We start from the raw sequence: 17,135 nt of genomic DNA, 5'->3' as shown, positions 1-17,135 counted from the left end.
GGAAGTCACTCCGTTTTCTGCACTTCCAAGGCACTTATGTTCACAGACTGAAAAAACCCATGAAACACCTACCTCAAGCCCCTAAGCCTCAAAACCGTCTCACATACACACCGCTGCATTGATGCTCACATAGGCACCCCAAGTCCTAGGATCTGTAGTCTCCCAATGCTCAAAGGGATCAGATCCTGGCTGGGAAACATCCAAACCTCAAGAGCAGGTAGGAAGGCCGACAGTGAGTTTGTCAGATTCCTGCCAGGGGTACTGTCACTGCAAGGACCAGGCCTAGAATGCATCATCCATACCCATGGTGGATGCCCCTGTTAATTTAGGATGCCCCAGGTTCCAATTCACAGGAGCCCCTGACTAAACTCTGTACCTTATCATAACTTTCTAAACTTCTATCACTCAGCCTGCACTTTTAGACCAAGGCAGTGTGTGTGCTATAACAGGTTCACTCACTAGGATACTCAGTCCCATACATCCCATCACAGCACCCCCCAGACTAACAGAAGCAGGGCTGCTTGCTTCTCCAGGCAACCGAGCACACGCTTAGTGTAGCAGGAGCAGCGGGCCAATGCACTCAACTTCTGACACTGGCTTGCAGAGCGACCCCTGTAGGTCAATGGCTCCTCTATGGACAGCAGGGCTCACAGGCTGCCTGGGAAACACTGTGGGTACAGGCCAAGCCCAGCAGACACCTGGGCTTCTGCCTGGGGACAGCCTGGTGGCAAAAGGCAGCAGCAGCCGTTGCTATCGAAGGATGTGAATTTATTGGAAAAGAAGAGGGGGAAGTGGGGTGGGCTAGGAGTCAGGCTCTGAGGCAGGGGGCGGCTTCTCGTCGTCCGGGGGGCAGTCAATGAAGTCGGCCAGCATGGCAGCAGTGTCACCCTGCTCCTTCCAGGGACAAACAAAAAGTTCAGAACAGTTGCAGACACAGACCAGGTCAGGACGCATGTCGCTCCCGCCCCTCCTCCCCGCTGGGCCCCCTCACCTTTTCCGGGGGGAGAGCTGCCGCCTCCACCTCCATCTCTTCCACCGCAGATGCCTCTGGGGGGGGTGATAGCTTGTCACCCCCACCCTCAGCCCCCTCTTCCAGCAGAGTTGGTGGCCCAGAGGGCTCCTCCTCCACAAGCTCCTGAGGCGGTGGCCCTGCAGGGGGGCTCCCCCCTTCCCTCTCCACCTCCCCCTGGGAGGGGAGCACCTCGGGGGCCAGCATGGGGGCCACCTCAGGCCCAGGCGCCTCCTCGGTCCCCGGCTCCTCCACTTCCAACAGCAGCCCGGGTTCCAGTCCTGGCTCTGGAGGCCCCTTGGGAGACTCGGCAGGGGGCAGCACCGGAGGCAGGCTCGGGGGCGCAGGCCCTCCTTCCACCTCCCCACCTGCCGGGCCGAACTCCACCTCTTCCAGCTCTTCCAGCTCCTCGTCTTCCTCCTCGTCCTCCTCATCCTCCAGCTCACCTTCCTCCTCCTCAAACTCCTCCTCAAACTCTTCTTCCTCCTCTTCCTCCTCCTCAAAGTACTCTTCCTCCTCCTCGTCCTCCTCAAAATCCTCCTCCTCGTCCTCCTCTTCGTCTTCCTCCTCCTCCTCCTCCTCCTCTTCCTCCTCCTCCTCATCACTGCTGTTGATGTTAATAACCGTCAGGTCTTCTTCCAGGGCTGGGGGGCCTCCCCCACCAGGCGTCCCTTCCGGCACCAGCTGGGGTGGCGGCAGCGTCACCGGGCCGGGAACAGGAGGCGGGGGAGGGGGCGGGAGCGGCCCCGGGGCTGCAGGCAGCTCTTCTGGCTCATCCTTGGCTGGCACAGGAGGGGAAGCTGCAGGTGGCCCAGCAGGGGCGACTGGAGGGGGTGTGGTGCCTGAGGGGGGCGGGGGTGGGGGCGGCAGCCCCTCAGGCACAATTACCACACTGTCATCAGAGTCGCTCTCCAAGGAGATTTCCACGTCTGACGCCTCCTCCTTGTCATAGTGGACAAAGGCCGGTCTGGGCACTCGCCCCCCAAAAGTCTCATCTGGGGGGACGGTAGGTGGGGGACTGCCACTAGGGGCCAGGACAGGGTCCTCACTGGAGCCTGCCCGGTGGTTTTCAGGGCCAGGAAGGAGCCGGGGGGGTACAGACACCAGGCCTGGCACAGACAGGCCCAAGTGGTTGGCTGTGGCTGGAGGTCCAGGGCGTGCAGTGGGCAAGGGGCCCGCCGGGGGCATGGGGCCTGCAGAAGGCATCGGGCCCGCTGAGGGCAGGGGGCCCGGGGCATGGAAGGCTGGAGCCCTGAAGGGAGCTGGAGCCTCGGGAGGCGGGACTGGGGCCGGGGCAGGGCAGGTGGGGCCCACAGACTGCAAGGGAGGAACTCGGGGGTGAGTCAGAGCCGCACAGGTCACCAGCGCTTCTGAGCAGAAAGAGGAGACCTGGGGGAAGAAGGGGGCGAGAAAGGATCAGGACACGGGCTGTCACGGTACTAGGCGGGGAACACAGCGGTGGACACGCGGCCCGTGCAGCAGTTACCTCCAGGCTGTCCTCCTGCTGGCCCATGGAGAAGGCCCGCAGCGCACAGGCGAGGGGCGGTGGGCAGCGAGGAGAGGGGGCCAGCAGCAGGGCCAGCAGCAGGCGGTAGAGCTCCCGGCGGCAGTGGGAGCTGGTGTACGGGGAGCTGCAGAGCGCCTCACCCTGCTGAACACCCATGACCAGGGGGAGCACCAGCTCGTGCAGTCGCTGGAAGGACAGAGCACACACCTGGAGATACCGCCAGATGACCCGGCCGTCCTCCAGGGCCTGCACCCAGGTCCAAATGAACCCCCACCAGTACCCCTTCCAGTGGGGACCAGGCTCCCCTCACCCTGTGAGTCTCCTCCTTGATGAGAGGCCCGCACATCAGGATGGTCCGGCTGAGGCCTGGGGAAGGAGATGAGTGTGAGAGGCTGACATGATGGGCGGCCCAGGGGAGCGCCCGCTCTGGCCGGCCCACCTCGGGCAAGTCACGTGACTCCTGTTTTCGTAACTATAAAATGGGGCTCACGAGTGGACCTCTACTACATAAAGCTGTGAACGTTATGTAATTCAGATGGAGATACATTATAAATGTGCATTTATACATGGGAGCGCTGACGCTGCCCCACACAGGAGGCTGGAGGGCAGTGCACACGTGGACCCCAATGGAAAGTCACTTCTGCTTCCAGCAGCAGGCCTGGGGCGTGCAAGCTCCGCAGGGCAGGGGTCTCATCCTCTTCCTCCCCTGCCCTCCAGGACACACGAGCACTCACCATGGACAAAGGATGTGCGAAGACGACACCTGAGACCCGGAGGGGCGGGTCAACACCAGCACCCCATCCAACAGCAGGACCCAAGGTCCCACCTGCAGCCCTGGGGGGAGCGCAGCCCTTTGGCAGGCTCTTAGCTGGCTCTGCGTGTTTCCTACCCCTTCCACCAGGACACCCAGTCCCTCCAGGTGTCCCCAGACCCTCCCAGCCCCGAGGTGCAGGGCACAGTCCTCACCCACCTCTCAGCGCAGCTGCACACACGTCGCTGTTGGCATTGCTGTCCCCTTTCCGGTGGCTGGGCGGAGCGATGGCCTCCCCCACGTCCAGCTTCAGCTTCTTGGGGGCACTGGGCTTCCCAGTCTGCAAACCCGCGTCAGGGCTCCCCCGGGGGCTGCGCAGCTGGCGGGGGAGGGAACACAGATCACACACCAGCCAGCAGGAAGGCAGAATGGTCGGGAGGCTGGATCGGGTGAGGACTAGGGGTGCTGGGAGGCCTCTCTCACCCTGAGGGCGTCTGCCGGCGGGGAGATGTCGCTGAGCAGGTGGGAGAGGAGGGCTTCCCCCGAGGCGCCCCCCTGCAGCACCCCCGCTGAGGCCCCGCACACCTGCACCCAGAGCTCCAGGACGGCGTATACCTTGGTCCGCACGGTGCTGCAGGGAGCACAGAGGGTGCCTGTGAGAGGGAGGCCACGTCCCCATTCCCAGCCCGGCAGCACCGAGTCACCACCACCACCCCCTCCTCTTTACTCCCTTCCTGGATGGTCACCTGTAGGGCCTCTCCTGGCCCGGTCCGAGGTTCTCCCTCCCAATGCTCCAGGCACTGAGGACCTGGGGAAGCAGGCGGCTGATCAGGGCCCCGAAGCGCAAGAGCCGTGCTCCACACCTGGGGGCGAAGACAGAATGGTGACCCCTGCTCCCAGCACGTCCCAAAGCCTGCACCACTTCCTCTCGCCCCACTCACGCGAGGATGAGCGCCGAGAGCAGGTCCAGGGCTTCAAGGTGGAGAGAGGGCAGCAGCAGCAACCGCAGGGGACCATCTCCCAGCAGACTCTGTGCAAAAAAACCAGCAAATACGGAGTGGAGGAAGAGAGAGAGACTGCGAGTTTGGAAGCAGAGACAGGGGGGAGGTGAAAGCCTGCATACACACAGGGAAGGAAGCCGCCCCGGCCCAGCTCCTCCGACAGGATGAAATCACCGCCCTCAACAGAGTGGGGAAGGAGCTGAACCCCTCGGCGGTGACTCAGTGGACACCCAGCTCACTGTCGGCTGGGGAAGCACCTGCTCCAAGCGCTCCCGCGGCACGGGAGCCCATCCACGCTGGCAGGCGCGGGGCAGGAGCGCAGGCGTAAGAGCAGCTGGACGGGTCAGGACCACGCGCTGTGGGAGCCCCTGCCTGCCTGCCCGGCTGCCAAGGGTCCCTGGAAGGGGCCGCCAGCAGGGCCGGCTCCACTCACAACATTCTTGGCGCTGACGCTGAGGGTCCGGCAGATGAGATCCAAGATGTCCTGCACGGGGACGGACACGGGCGCCCCGAACTCGGAGCTGGAGAGGATCAGCAGGGAGACCCTCAGTGCGGGGTCCCCAGTGTGGTTCTCCGCCTCCCTCCTCACTCCCTCACTCACCTGAGCATGAGCCCCAGGCAGCGGGCCAGCCCCGAAAACCTCTGCCGAAGCCGGAGAAGGGTGTGGGCGTCCACGTCTTCTGAGGGGGACAGCAATGTTTCTGCCCCAGGGCTCTCATACTGCATGGGCGCTAGACAGACACAGCCACCTTTACTCTTCAGCCCTGCATCCATTTAGGTGGAGGACCCACCCATATTCTACCTACTGGCTTTTGCCTAGAAATCAGCGGCCCCACTTCTCTGGACCAGTCCCCTGGTCCCCTCACTGCCCCCCGGGGCTCCCTCACCCCTTGCCCAAGAGCGTCAGCCAGGCGGGCCCTACCCGCTTCCGCGCCCTCGTATAGGCCCCCGAGCAGGCTGTGCAGAGAGGCCAGCAGGCTGCGCAGCTCCTGCTCCCAGCTGTCCGTGTGCTTCAGGCCCTGGGAGAAGCCGGCCCCCAGAGAAGGCAGCCGGGAGTAACACTCGCAGGCCAACTGCCAGAGAGAGGGGGCACCCGATCAGGTGACAATCAGCCCAGCTGTGGATCCCAACCCCACCAGCGTCCAGGAAGATGGAGGTCAGTGCGCTCGGAGGGGAGATGCAATGGAAGGAGAGGCAGAAGACCCTACTGGTATGTACTGCGCATTGACAGGGAGGGGAATGAGAATGCAGAGAAAAGCGGCAATAGAAAACAGAGGTGGGGGAAGCACCAGCTCAGAGCCCAGGCTCCCCGCTGTCTCCCTCCTTCTCCTTACCTGCTGGAGTTGAGGGCTCAAGGCATCCACCCGCGAGAGGAAAAACGAGGCCAGCTTGCCCTGGATCATGGGGAGAGAGAGCAGGAGGCTGGGGAGTCAGCTTCCAGGGCCAGAGACAGAGCCCCGGCCATCCCAGCAGCAGGGTCCAGGCCCAGGATCTCAGGCCCTTCTCTTTCCTGCAGATGAGGAAGCAGCGCACCCTCAGGGGTGCTGTGCCTAGGGGCAGACGCCCCTGTCCTCAGCCTCCCTGCTCTGGGGCTGTGTCCCACAGACCACGGGGCTCCTCCTCCAATGTTTGCAGAGTGACAGCACCCTCAGGCCAAAAGGACACAGCACTGAACAGCAGGCGCCTCCAACCCCAGCTGCCTGCCAGCTCAGACCAGGAGCACAGGGCCCCGGCTGGGAGCGGTGAGAGTAGCACGAAGTCGACAAGAGAAGGGAAGGCAGACCAGCAAGACAGGCGCAGTGAGCTGAGAGCAGTGACTGATCAGTCACCAGGACCCGCCTGCTGCCGGGCAGCACCCATGAGGCAACATGTAACTGGGGCCCCACGTATCTGGGGGCAGAATCAAAGGGACCTGTGAACATGGACGGGAAGTTTTTTTTTAAAATCATTTTCACTTGCCTGTAAATAAAATGTAAATTTTTCTTTCAACTAGAAATGGAGACAAAAAGCCACAGTAGTATTAGCAGTCCCTTTGTCACCAGCAGAGATCATTCACTTTCACTTCACATTACAGCTGTCAACAGGCATCTCACTCACGGGCATCACTATCATGAAACTTCAGGACTCATCAGACCTGCTGCTGGATTCTGTTACTTGATATGTTAACAAAGATGTGCATTCTATCACACTCTCCCTGCAATTCCATGTATTTTACTAATTGAAAAACACCCGGAGAAGAGATCCATGGCACAAAAAGAACACTAAAGCAGAAAAAGATTTCCACCTTCAGTGGGTGTAACAGGAAGACAAATGTATGAAAAGTCATGACCTGGAACCAAAGATGGCGGCTCTGGAGGGACTGAGCTCGGAGGCAGGACTTAGCTGGGCTTGGGAGAAATTGGAGGAGCCAGGTAAGGAGACGGGGGAGCCAACACAGTGAGGAGAGCGAGTCTCCCACAGGGCCCATGGAGAAGCAGGCTGGGCCTTAAATCCCAGGCGAGTGTGTATGGACCCCACCGGGGTCAAAAGTCAACTTCCAGAAAACAAGGCAGACAGCAAGGGAAAGCAGGTGCAGAGCCCATCAGAGTGAATCAGGAGCCCTCCAGGGCTCCCTCCCTGCTGCTGCCCTGGTTTCCCAGGGTCCAGAGCAGGACTCTCAGTGGGAGAGAGACAGCACTGTGATGGCTGATCCCAGGATAGAAGGCCTAGAATGACCGGGACAGCACTTTCACGTCTGGTGGGGCAGGGCTCTGAACACTTCAAACCAAAAGCAGCAACCACCCTCTGGGTTCCTGACCAGCTTCTCCAGGGATGTTATTTCTTTTTTTTTTTTGGGGATGTTATTTCTTAAGAGTCGCCAAAGCCTTATCCACACCGGTGCTCAGCCCTTTGGACCAACTTCCTGCTTACTCTTTCCCTGAGACCCAGGAAGCCAGGTTGCTGAGGCCAACAGAGGTCTGCTTATGTGACTGCAGTCAAGCAGAGTGCAGGGACACAGCCCTGATCACACAGTTCCACCTGAAATGACCTGCAGTACAAACCAAAATAATGGCTCACTTGGGACATTTCATCAGGAACGAAAGCATGTGTGCGTACATGGTGTCCCTCAAGACGGGGGTGAGTTTTCCCACTCATTCCAGAACAAATAATCAATGTGTTGAGGAGGAGGAGAGGTGAAGCCTGGACAGACTGACTTCATGGACCCAGAATGCTGAGATGCCTCATTTGGGAGGAGTCCTGAACTTGGAGACAGCAGCTGCCCTGGGAGCTTCTAGGGGGTGGAACAGAGAGCAGATACACACTCTAGCTATCCACTTCCCAAGCACTGGTCTGCAAGATGTTCCAGTAGAAACTGCCCCTGGTGCATCTGTGCACGACAGACTCATGTCTGCCACACTGGCAACAGACAAAGCCAAACTCCTACCAGAGGGCATTCTCCGGACGACGCTGTGTCCTCAGAGAAGTACAGGCTTACACACGCTGCAACAGCGTGAGTTCTGTCGCTCAGTTTGCAGAGGGCACTCAAAAGGCCACGCCTTCAAAAATGCCATCTGACAAGAGGCTGTGAGTTCTAGATCACTTCTCCTGACCACTCACAATGAAAATTAAAGGCCCTGGCTTCCCTGGTGGCTCAGTGGTAAAGAATCCATCTGCCAAGGCAGGAAACTTGGGTTCGATCCCTGGGTCGGGAAGATCCCTTGGAGAATGAAATGGAAACCCACTCCAATGTTCTTGCCTGGAAAACCTATGGACAGAGGAGCCTGGTGGGCTACAGTCCACAGGTTGCAAAGGAGTCAGACACGACTGAGTGACTCAACAACAACAAGCAGAGGACTCACAGACAGTCTAGTACGACTATTCAAATCCTGATCCCACAGGTAACACTCAGTTCTCCTTCCACTTTCTGTGGGGGATGCAGAGAGACACTGATGCTGCTGCTAAGTCGCTTCAGCCGTGTGCGACCCCACAGACGGCAGCCCACCAGGCTCCTCTGTCCCTGGGATTCTCCATGCAAGAATACTGGAGTGGGTCGCCATTTCCTTCTCCAGCAAGGAAACACAGATAACCCCAAACCAAGCTCAACAGAAACAGGCTTATGCAGTAAAATCTCACAAACTGTCACCAGTAAGAGTCAAAGACACAGAGGTAGCCTGTGTAATTTGAGAAGTTAATTTACAGTTTTAGAAGATGGGCAGTTTTTACTAAACTTAGTAAACTCTAGTGAAAAAACAAAACAAATTCAGTAAAATCCCTGAGTTACTCCAAATGCCTTGACAAAGTACTGCCCTGCTAACCAAAGATTCTATCACCTGCCAGGAGTGGCATTCCTGTGAAAACAAAACATCAATAAGGACATGGCCCCACGTTCCCTGAGAAATACCATGTGCTCTGGGGCTTTTCAAATACTGCAAGTAACCAGTCAGTAAAGCCTCAGTAAGGACACTCCCAGACCATAGCACAGGTGCCCATGACACGCTCACAATCCTTCCCATGCCCCCAACGATGGAGCAGAGCTGCCATCAGTGTAGAAGCCTAGCTGCCAATCCTGTCCACATTCTTAAAACCACCTGTGGAGCTCAGTTTGGTGAAAAAAAAAAAAACAAAAAACCAGGCTTGAAGGGCAAGCAATTCCTGCTCACACCCTGGTTTGACAACTACAGATACATAGGCTTGGGTTAGTCAAACCATTCTGGGCCCATCTCCTGTTTCATTTGGTGACAGCAACTCCACAGAATTACTGTAAAATGAGATGACACATGGCAGACACACAGCAGACAGCCTGGCATGTAGTGGATACCAGCCCCCTTTCTGTTTCTTTTTACTTTTTTGACTTGGTCATAGAACTATGTGATTTGACTTTCAAGAAAAGCTGAATGGCAAACTCCCCCTTAACTAGCAATACCGAGTATAGTAAGACAAATTACTGTGATTAATCACGAGTTACACAAAAATGTTATTAATTTGCCACTAATTGCAGTTCTCCACAGACCTGTGCTTTCATCTGAGATAACCCAGTGGTTTGGCGAGCAATGGTGAGTATACCAAAGCAAGAGAGAGCGTTTAATCAGGAGAGGAACACCTATTTGTTCTTAGGTACGAGTTGGCATCAGAATTATTCTGCAGACAATAAGTGTACCAATTCCAGAGGCCCTTTAACTGTTACTGCTTTGGCCAAATCGGATGACCATTTGTATTTGTTTTTGTTATCTCCTTAAAAATAAAACTCTAATTCTTTCACTGGCCTCCTTCCTCCTGCCCTGACCCACGTCCACCCTGCCTATTTGACCAAGCATGGCCCTGCTGCTCAGTGCCCCCCCTCACACAGTCAACAGGAGAGGAAAGCGCTGGGGAGGCTAACGGAGGGAAAATATAAGGCAGGAAGGCTTCCTGGAGGCAGTTACAGAGTGTTGGGAACAGAGTAACCAGGACGGTAGGAAAACGGGCAGAGCGCCCAAGAGGCGCAGAGAGGGCCAGGCAGAGAGGAGGCCAGGGAGAGCCTGGGCTGGCCTCAGACCTCAGGCAAGTTATCTAATTTCGGTGTCTTCACCTGTGAGAGTCAATGAGAATGCATTTAAAGCTACAAGGTGAGGGCTTCCCTGGTGGCTCAGTGGTGAAGAATCTGCCTGCCAATGCAAGAGACACAGGTTTGATCCCTACACTGGGAAGACCCCACAGGCCACGGAATGGCTAGGCCTGTCTATTCTCAGAACCTGGGAGCCCAAACTACTGAGCCCACGTGCCACAGCTACTGAAGACCAAACACCCTACAGCCCGTGCTCCACAGCAAGAGAAGCCACTGCAATGAGAAGCCTGTGCACAGCAATGAAGACCCAGCACAGCCTAAAAGGAATGAATGAAATCATTAGAAAACGAATTAGAGCTGTGGAGACAGACGCTTATAAATCTCAACAATGGAACCTGAAGTAAGACAGAGACCGTGTTGGTAGGAAGAGGAGTTTCTATGAACACTTACTTTGAGAGACCCACACGCTCGAGGAAAATGGGTCATACATGCCTTCATTCCTTCTAGCGCGGAGAGCTCACACTGTGGGAAGAACAGATGGTCAGGAAGAGCCCAGCCCCCCAGAACCCATCCATCTCCACCCCACCACCCCTCAGGGTCTCTTCTCCTTACACTTTTTTTCAGCCCCTCCCTCTTCTCACTTCTTCAATCCCATTCCCCAATCACTTCCCATCAAGTTCTCTAATCCAGTGGGTGTGAATGAGAGCAAGCACTGGAGGGGCCCAGGGTCAAGGGAGCTGAGAGGCGGCTCACCTCCGGTCTGAGGCCCAGCAGGGAGGTGAGGAGGCCGGGGAGGTGGTTCATGGAGATGTCCCGGAAGACTGCAGGAAGCTGGGCCGCGTAGCGGAGTAGGTCCTTCAGCACGGTCACAGCCAGCTCCATGGTAGGGGGCGGGTCCTGGGACTAAACAGCACAACAGCCCATGCTCCCACCTAGCCCTCAAGGTCACCAAGAGGAGGAGGAGCGACCTGCATGACAACGTGCAGCTTCCGACAAACTCCACAGCGACCGCCCCATTCCTGTCAAATCCCCTGGGGACAAGTGTATCAGCGACACGGAGCAACCAAGTCACACATTCATCCAGAGAAAGGATGTGTGTGCACACTTTAGTATTGTGGTGTCGCGGTCCTAGGAATGTTCGGCAGGGGGCGGCGGGGGGGGCAGGGGAATAATGAAGCCATACCTTAACAATCTCACTAAACAATCTCAAGAGTTTCTTGCTGCTCCCACACTGCAATCCCCTGCTAGGATGGAGAGGAGCACTTCCCAGCCCAAAGTCTCAGCCACAACAGAGCTACCCATCTCACTAAGCTTGCATGTGGCTGGCTCAAACCTACCCTGAACTCATGCAGGATAAATGGTTTGAAATCTGAGGACTTTTCCTAACAAATTAATATATACCTAAGGAAAAAGCGTTCAGTGCATTACCTCCTGCTAGACCAGTGGCCACATGTCAATGAAACAAACCAGAATCCTTGTGAGAAATCAGACTCGGTGGGTCTACCAGCCACAAATGGGCCTCAACACCATCTGGCACTCCTACTGCGTCTCTCACTGGTTAGCTCCCTCTGCTGCTCAGCTCTTCTCAGGCACCGTCACTTCTGTGTAACCTGACCTACGATTTCAGAGAAGCCTGCACTCCAAAGATGGGAACTCTCTCAGCTTCCCACCACCAAACTGAAAACTCCATCTCAGTCCTCCATCTGAGGACAATTCCCCCCACCCCTTCCTCTCAGAACCACCTCACACTGTTAACTAGCCCCTGTCTCCAGCCCCCTGAAAAGGATTCCTCTTGCTGGCATTTGTGCCTGCTCCCATCCTAAACATCTCTCCCACCCTGAAAATCCTTGCCTGAGCCTGTACTCCATGTGCCCGATTTCAGGTGTTACCAAGCTTCCCTGCCCTACCACTGAAGCCAGAGGTCTTGACAGGACTGTCTCATCTTCCGCAATCCCATGCCTTTTCCTGCTCACTGCTCACCCCAGGCTTCAGTGTCCACTGCTCCGCTTTCTGCTGCCATTCTGGGTCAGTTCTAATCCTGTCTCCACACAGTGGCCAGAGTGGCATTTCCAACTGAAAATTTGCTCACATCACTACCACCACCAACACCACCTCCTTCCCCCTGCTCAAAACCTTCCATGAATCCCTGCTGTTCCAAATATAAATGCCCAGCTTCTTAATATGCCTGCACCACCACCCACGGCCTAGGCCCCATCTACCTACGTCCCGAGTTGCATCTCAGCAACCCCTGCCACACCCACTTGCTTACAATTCTTCAAATGAGTCAAATGCCTTTTCGCTCAAGGCTTTTGCACACGTAGAACACTTTGAAAGCTTTCTCAGCCCAATGTACTCCTACTCATCAGAGCAGAAAAGCCCTCCCTGAACCACTGATCCTGATCGCTATACGCACACCACCCTGGTCTGGCTCAGTCTCTCGTTAACATGCTTTCAGAGAACTATATATATATTTTTTACCTCCAGAGCATCTACCACAGTTTAGTTCTTCACACTCACTGTATAATTATTCTCTTCCACTAGAACACAGGTCAGCAAACTCTGGTCTGTGGGTGCCTGTTTTTGCACAGCCCACAGGCTAAGAATGGTTATTACATTTTTTAAAGGGTTGTAAAACAAACCAACAGAGAAACACTCAGCAACAGAAACCATGGGAATTTCTGGCTGTCCAGTGGAAGGACTGCTCACTTCTGCTGTAGGGGGCTCAGGTTTGACCCCAAGTCAGGGAACTAAGATCTCACAGCCTATGCAGCACAGCCAAAAAAAAAAAAACCAACCAGAAACCATATATGGTTTGTAAAACCTACATTTTACTATCTGGAAACACCTACAAAGGTTCCCAACCCCTGCAGGAGATTCTAAACACCATGAAAGCAGGGTCCAACTGCATCTCCCTACCATCTCTCCAGAACTCAGCACACAGCCTGCCATGTGTGCCCAGAACACACTTGTGGAAGAACTAAGTGGGGATGTCATCAAAGGATGTAAAAGTAGAAACAAATTTAAATCTTAAAAGAGGAAGAGATCCATGGCTGATTCATGTCGACATATGGCAAAAACCACCATAATACTGTAAAGTAATTAGCATCCAATTAAAATAAATTAATTAATTTTAAAAAAAAAGAGGAAGAGAGAAGTAGAAAAAAAAATTGGGGAATTCTCTGGCAGTCCAGTGTTTAGGACTCTGAGCTTTCACCGCCGAGGGTGTGGGTTCAGTCCCTGCCTGGAGAACTAAGATTCCCATGAGCCACATGGTGCACAGCCAAAAAAATAAAAATAATTTGAACAAATAAATTCTAAAAATCCAACACCTGGAGAAAGGAGCTTCAGAGATGTCACTCATTAGAAGAGCTCACAAGGAAGTGAAACAGTCAGAGGTCACAGTGAGCGTGTGTAAGGTCAGGTGAATTAAAATAACCCAGTGGATAAAAATAACAAAATCTTTAAAAGCATGTATCTATTTGTAGCTTATCCTGCTAGAAAGAAACTGCCCTCGGAACTCAAAGTCTCCCCCACAAAGATGTCAAGCTGCGTCTGAATAGAGACCAGGTAGTGGCTGGGGCGGAGGTGGGGAGTGGCAGGCGGTAGACTCACCTGCAAGATCTGCTGGATGCTGCGAAGCCAGGAGACACAGTGCTGCTGGAACATCTCCGTGGGGCTCTCCCCCACCAGCAGCGACAGCAGACAAAGGCCCTCAAACCTGGTAAGACAGAGGTGAGTGATGACACAGGAGAGGTGGCTAGACTGCAGAGAAAGCATTCAACGCCCTCTTACTCTCACTGGCCAGAGTGAAACCTGACTCCAGATCCACAGCCACTTCTCATTCCCGAGATACTTGAGGACTTGGAGTGAGGCATGGGCAGCAAGGGAAGAAGGGGACAGAAGGCGGGGCGAGGGACTCTTGGAAGCCACACAAGTGAGCTCGTGAAAAGAATCAAACTCTCCACCCTGGGCATGGAGAAACCTCCTGGCTCCACGGGGTGGTGATGATGGATGGACAGATAGATGGCCCTCTTCCTAAAGAAACATGCCCCCTGGAGAAAAAACACGGCTGGAGACTTACCGAGTTTTGATAGAACCGAGACGAGCATTACTGAGACCCACCAACGCCCCAACAGCAGAAAGGTTCTGGAGGAAAGAAAACAGTCAGGAACAGGATGCTAAAGACATAGGATTTCTCTAAGCCCGTCCCTGCCCCAGCCCTTCCAGAGCCTGTTCTAAGTCACACCTCCAGTGAAGCCCCGAGACCATTCCCTTCGACACCTTCAGCCTCTGCCCTATTTTCAGTAGGGAGCACACAGCAGCCTGTCCCATGGGCTTTCCTCAAGTCACATCTCACCAGGCCGCTCCCACTGCCCACCCAGCAAATCAGGGCTACGCAGAGGGCTAGTCAGTCTGACTCAGCCCGTCGGCCAGACTTCAAAGACAGGCTCCTACTCCTGTGTCTCCCGGGACAGTGTTGAGCTCAAAGGGGCATCCCTAAATGCGCGCTGACTGGACAAGGAACTCACAAACCCTCACTCCTTCACTCCAAATCCTCCTCCTGGTCTGGCTTCCTTCAAGCTGCTAATGCCAACACAGACAAGTCAGCCGGAACTTCCTTCCCGCACATTATGGGAGCCCTGAAAGAGGTCCCCTCTTCAGGGCCCCCACAAGTAACCTCTCCACCCTCTGAAGGGCCAGCCTCCTCTGAGGGCCTGCTATCTTCCTAACCGTTATCTTCATTCTCTCAACAAACACATCTTATACACTGAGTCAGATGAAGGAATCCAGAGCTGAGTAAAAGAAATAATGTCCCTGGTTCTCATGAAGGGCAAGTGTTGATTCACTTAACAATATTTATTTACCTATTTTATGTGAGACATTGCTTGAGGTGCTAGTGAGCTTATACTCTAGTTGCTAAGAGGAAAATAAAGTCGACTGAGGAAGGAAAGGAAAGCCTGGAGCAGGGCAGGCAGACGGCACTTCATGTGGTGCAGGACCAGGGCCTTCCGTCAGGAGGCCACCTGAGTAGAGGAAAGTTGAGAGCAAGATGTACTGATATACTCACAAGCACTGATGGGAATAGAAAATGGTGTAGCCACTTCAGAAAACAGTCAAGCAGCTCCTCAAAGGTTAAACATCTTTTACGTATGACCCAACAATTCCACTCTGAAGTATATGCCCAAGAGAAACGAAAACACATATTCTCATCAGAACTCATACATGGGGCTTCCCTGGTGGCTCAATGGTAAAGAAACCACCTGCCAGGGCAGGGGACACAGGTTCAATCCCTGATCCAGGAAGATCACACATGTCTCGGAGCAACTAAGCCCATGTGCCAAAAGTATTGAGCCTGCGTTTTAAAGCCCAGAAACAGCGACTACCGAAGCCCACCCACCCTAGAGTCTGTGTTCTGCAACAAAAGAAACCCCTGCAAGGAGAAGCCTGCACACCCTAACTCAAGAGTAGCCCCTGCTTTCTGGAACTAAAAAGAAAGCCCACACAGCAAAGACCTAGCACAGCCAAAAATAAATAAATAAATAATTAAAAAAAAAAAAAAAAAAGAACTTGTACATGAACATTCACAGCAGCATTACTCGTAACAGCCAGAAAATGGAAAAAAACCCAAATGTCCATCAACCATGATTGGATAAACAAAATGAAGTATATCGACACAATGGAATATTACTTGGTCATAAAAAGGAATGAAGTTCTGAGACAGGAATGAACCTTAAAAACATTATGCTAAGGGAAAGAAGTCAGACCCCAAAAGCCACATGTTCTATGATTCACATCTATGAAATGGTCAGAGTAGGCCTTTTCTATAGGTTTCTATAGGAAAAAAAAAAAAGTAGATTTGCAGTTGCCTAGGGCTGAAGGGCCAGAGAAGGCAATAGCAACCCACCCCAGTACTCTTGCTTGGAAAATCCCATGGGTGGAGGAGCCTGGTAGGCTGCAGTCCATGGGGTTGCGAAGAGTTGGACACAACTCAGTGACTTCACTTTCATGCACTGGAGAAGGAAATGGCAACCCTCTCCAGTATTCTTGCCTGGAGAATCCCAGGGACAGTAGAGCCTGGTGGGCTGCCGTCTATGGGGTCGCACAGAGTCGGACACGACTGAAGCGACTTAGCAGCAGCAGCAGGGCTGAAGGGCAGAGAGGTGTTTGGTGGGGGGAAACAGGGAGCAACTACCTTTAATGGACAAGTGGGTGAAAGGGTAACAAGACACAAAAATATATAATCTTCCCACAGGAATAAATCATAACTTCATAATGAAGATACATGGCAACTATCACCTTAAACCATGATCAAAGTTAACACCACCAGTAATGGGACAAAGAGACATTATGTGCTACCTGATAAAATGTAACAGGAATGTCACATATCATTTCTGCAGTATTCCTGCCAAAAATCATCAGAAAACAGCAGACGAACCAACCTGAGGGACATCCTATAAAATAACTAAAATTCTAAATGTTAAGATCGTAAGAAATGTTTCTCTTACTAAAGAGGACACATTTAGCACAACTGAAAAAACTGGAATAAGATTGTATCAACGTTGATTTTCTGAGTTTCATGATGGAATGTGGTCAGGTAAGGGAATGTTATTTTTAAGGAAATAGAAGGGCATCCAATCTCCAACTTCCTCCTTTATGGTCCTAGAAAAAAATATGCACAGAGAATGATAAAACAAACATGCATTTAAAATGTTGACATTCAAGGGATCTGGGTGAAGTGTATATTCCCTCAAATTCTCTATAAATCGCAAGTCATTTTCAAAGCAATTTTTTTTTTTTAAAGAAAAGAATGGGAGAAAGTACAAGTACAAACAACTCTTCTGAGGAGTTTTGCCATAAAGAGAAGTAAAGAAATGGGGCAGGAGCTGGAGGGGGACTTTTTTAAAAGCAGTTTTGAGCTATACGCTGATGAAAACAACCTAACAAAGGGAAAAGCTGATGATGAAGAAGTGAACTTGCCTAAGTGGAGAGGGGATAGACGTCGTGTACAAGCAGAGGCCTGGCCTTAGTACGGGCATGGACCAGCTCACCCCTAATAATGGCAGGGACAGCCGAGCACAGGGCACAGACAACGGTAAGCTGGCAGATGTGGTGGCAGCACCTATGCAAATTCCCATCCCGCTGTTCTTTTCTCAGTGAAACAGGAAGTGACATCATCAGCTAAGCGTGAGGATGGAGAGAAGTCATCAGAGGTTGCAGAGGAAAGAAATGTAACAGGACTGCTAGACAACAGCAAGAGTTTACTTGAGATGATGGTGGCCTTGAATTTAAAATGAGACCAGCCAATCAGGATATGTGCTCTTTTTCAGCTACACTGAGCTGTG

At 53.5% G+C, this 17,135-nt stretch overlaps 1 protein-coding gene across 11 annotated transcripts in view; it reads right to left on the bottom strand.

The window, feature by feature from the left end:
* Positions 1 to 751: 751 nt before the first annotated feature.
* Positions 752 to 17,135, bottom strand: part of PELP1 (proline, glutamate and leucine rich protein 1) — a 48,066-nt gene continuing 31,682 nt past the window's right edge. For 10 of the 11 annotated variants that reach the window (XM_042255609.1, XM_027975041.2, XM_042255614.1 and 7 more), the window contains 16 exons: positions 13,874 to 13,938; positions 13,405 to 13,510; positions 10,546 to 10,695; positions 10,243 to 10,314; positions 5,603 to 5,662; positions 5,191 to 5,341; positions 4,870 to 4,999; positions 4,702 to 4,789; positions 4,209 to 4,297; positions 4,014 to 4,130; positions 3,751 to 3,898; positions 3,487 to 3,646; positions 2,827 to 2,882; positions 2,496 to 2,702; positions 992 to 2,398; positions 752 to 894 (listed from right to left, as the gene is read on the bottom strand). In XM_042255609.1, the coding sequence (XP_042111543.1) occupies positions 802 to 894; positions 992 to 2,398; positions 2,496 to 2,702; positions 2,827 to 2,882; positions 3,487 to 3,646; positions 3,751 to 3,898; positions 4,014 to 4,130; positions 4,209 to 4,297; positions 4,702 to 4,789; positions 4,870 to 4,999; positions 5,191 to 5,341; positions 5,603 to 5,662; positions 10,243 to 10,314; positions 10,546 to 10,695; positions 13,405 to 13,510; positions 13,874 to 13,938 (3,099 nt within the window). In that variant the 3' untranslated portion in view covers positions 752 to 801. The remainder of the gene's footprint in view (positions 895 to 991; positions 2,399 to 2,495; positions 2,703 to 2,826; positions 2,883 to 3,486; positions 3,647 to 3,750; positions 3,899 to 4,013; positions 4,131 to 4,208; positions 4,298 to 4,701; positions 4,790 to 4,869; positions 5,000 to 5,190; positions 5,342 to 5,602; positions 5,663 to 10,242; positions 10,315 to 10,545; positions 10,696 to 13,404; positions 13,511 to 13,873; positions 13,939 to 17,135) is intronic. The other variant, XM_027975040.2, reaches the window with a different exon arrangement.

Source organism: Ovis aries, chromosome 11, assembly GCF_016772045.2.
Source record: "Ovis aries strain OAR_USU_Benz2616 breed Rambouillet chromosome 11, ARS-UI_Ramb_v3.0, whole genome shotgun sequence".
NCBI classification, from domain to species: Eukaryota; Metazoa; Chordata; class Mammalia; order Artiodactyla; family Bovidae; genus Ovis; species Ovis aries.
This window is presented reverse-complemented; position numbering and strand designations above follow the sequence as displayed.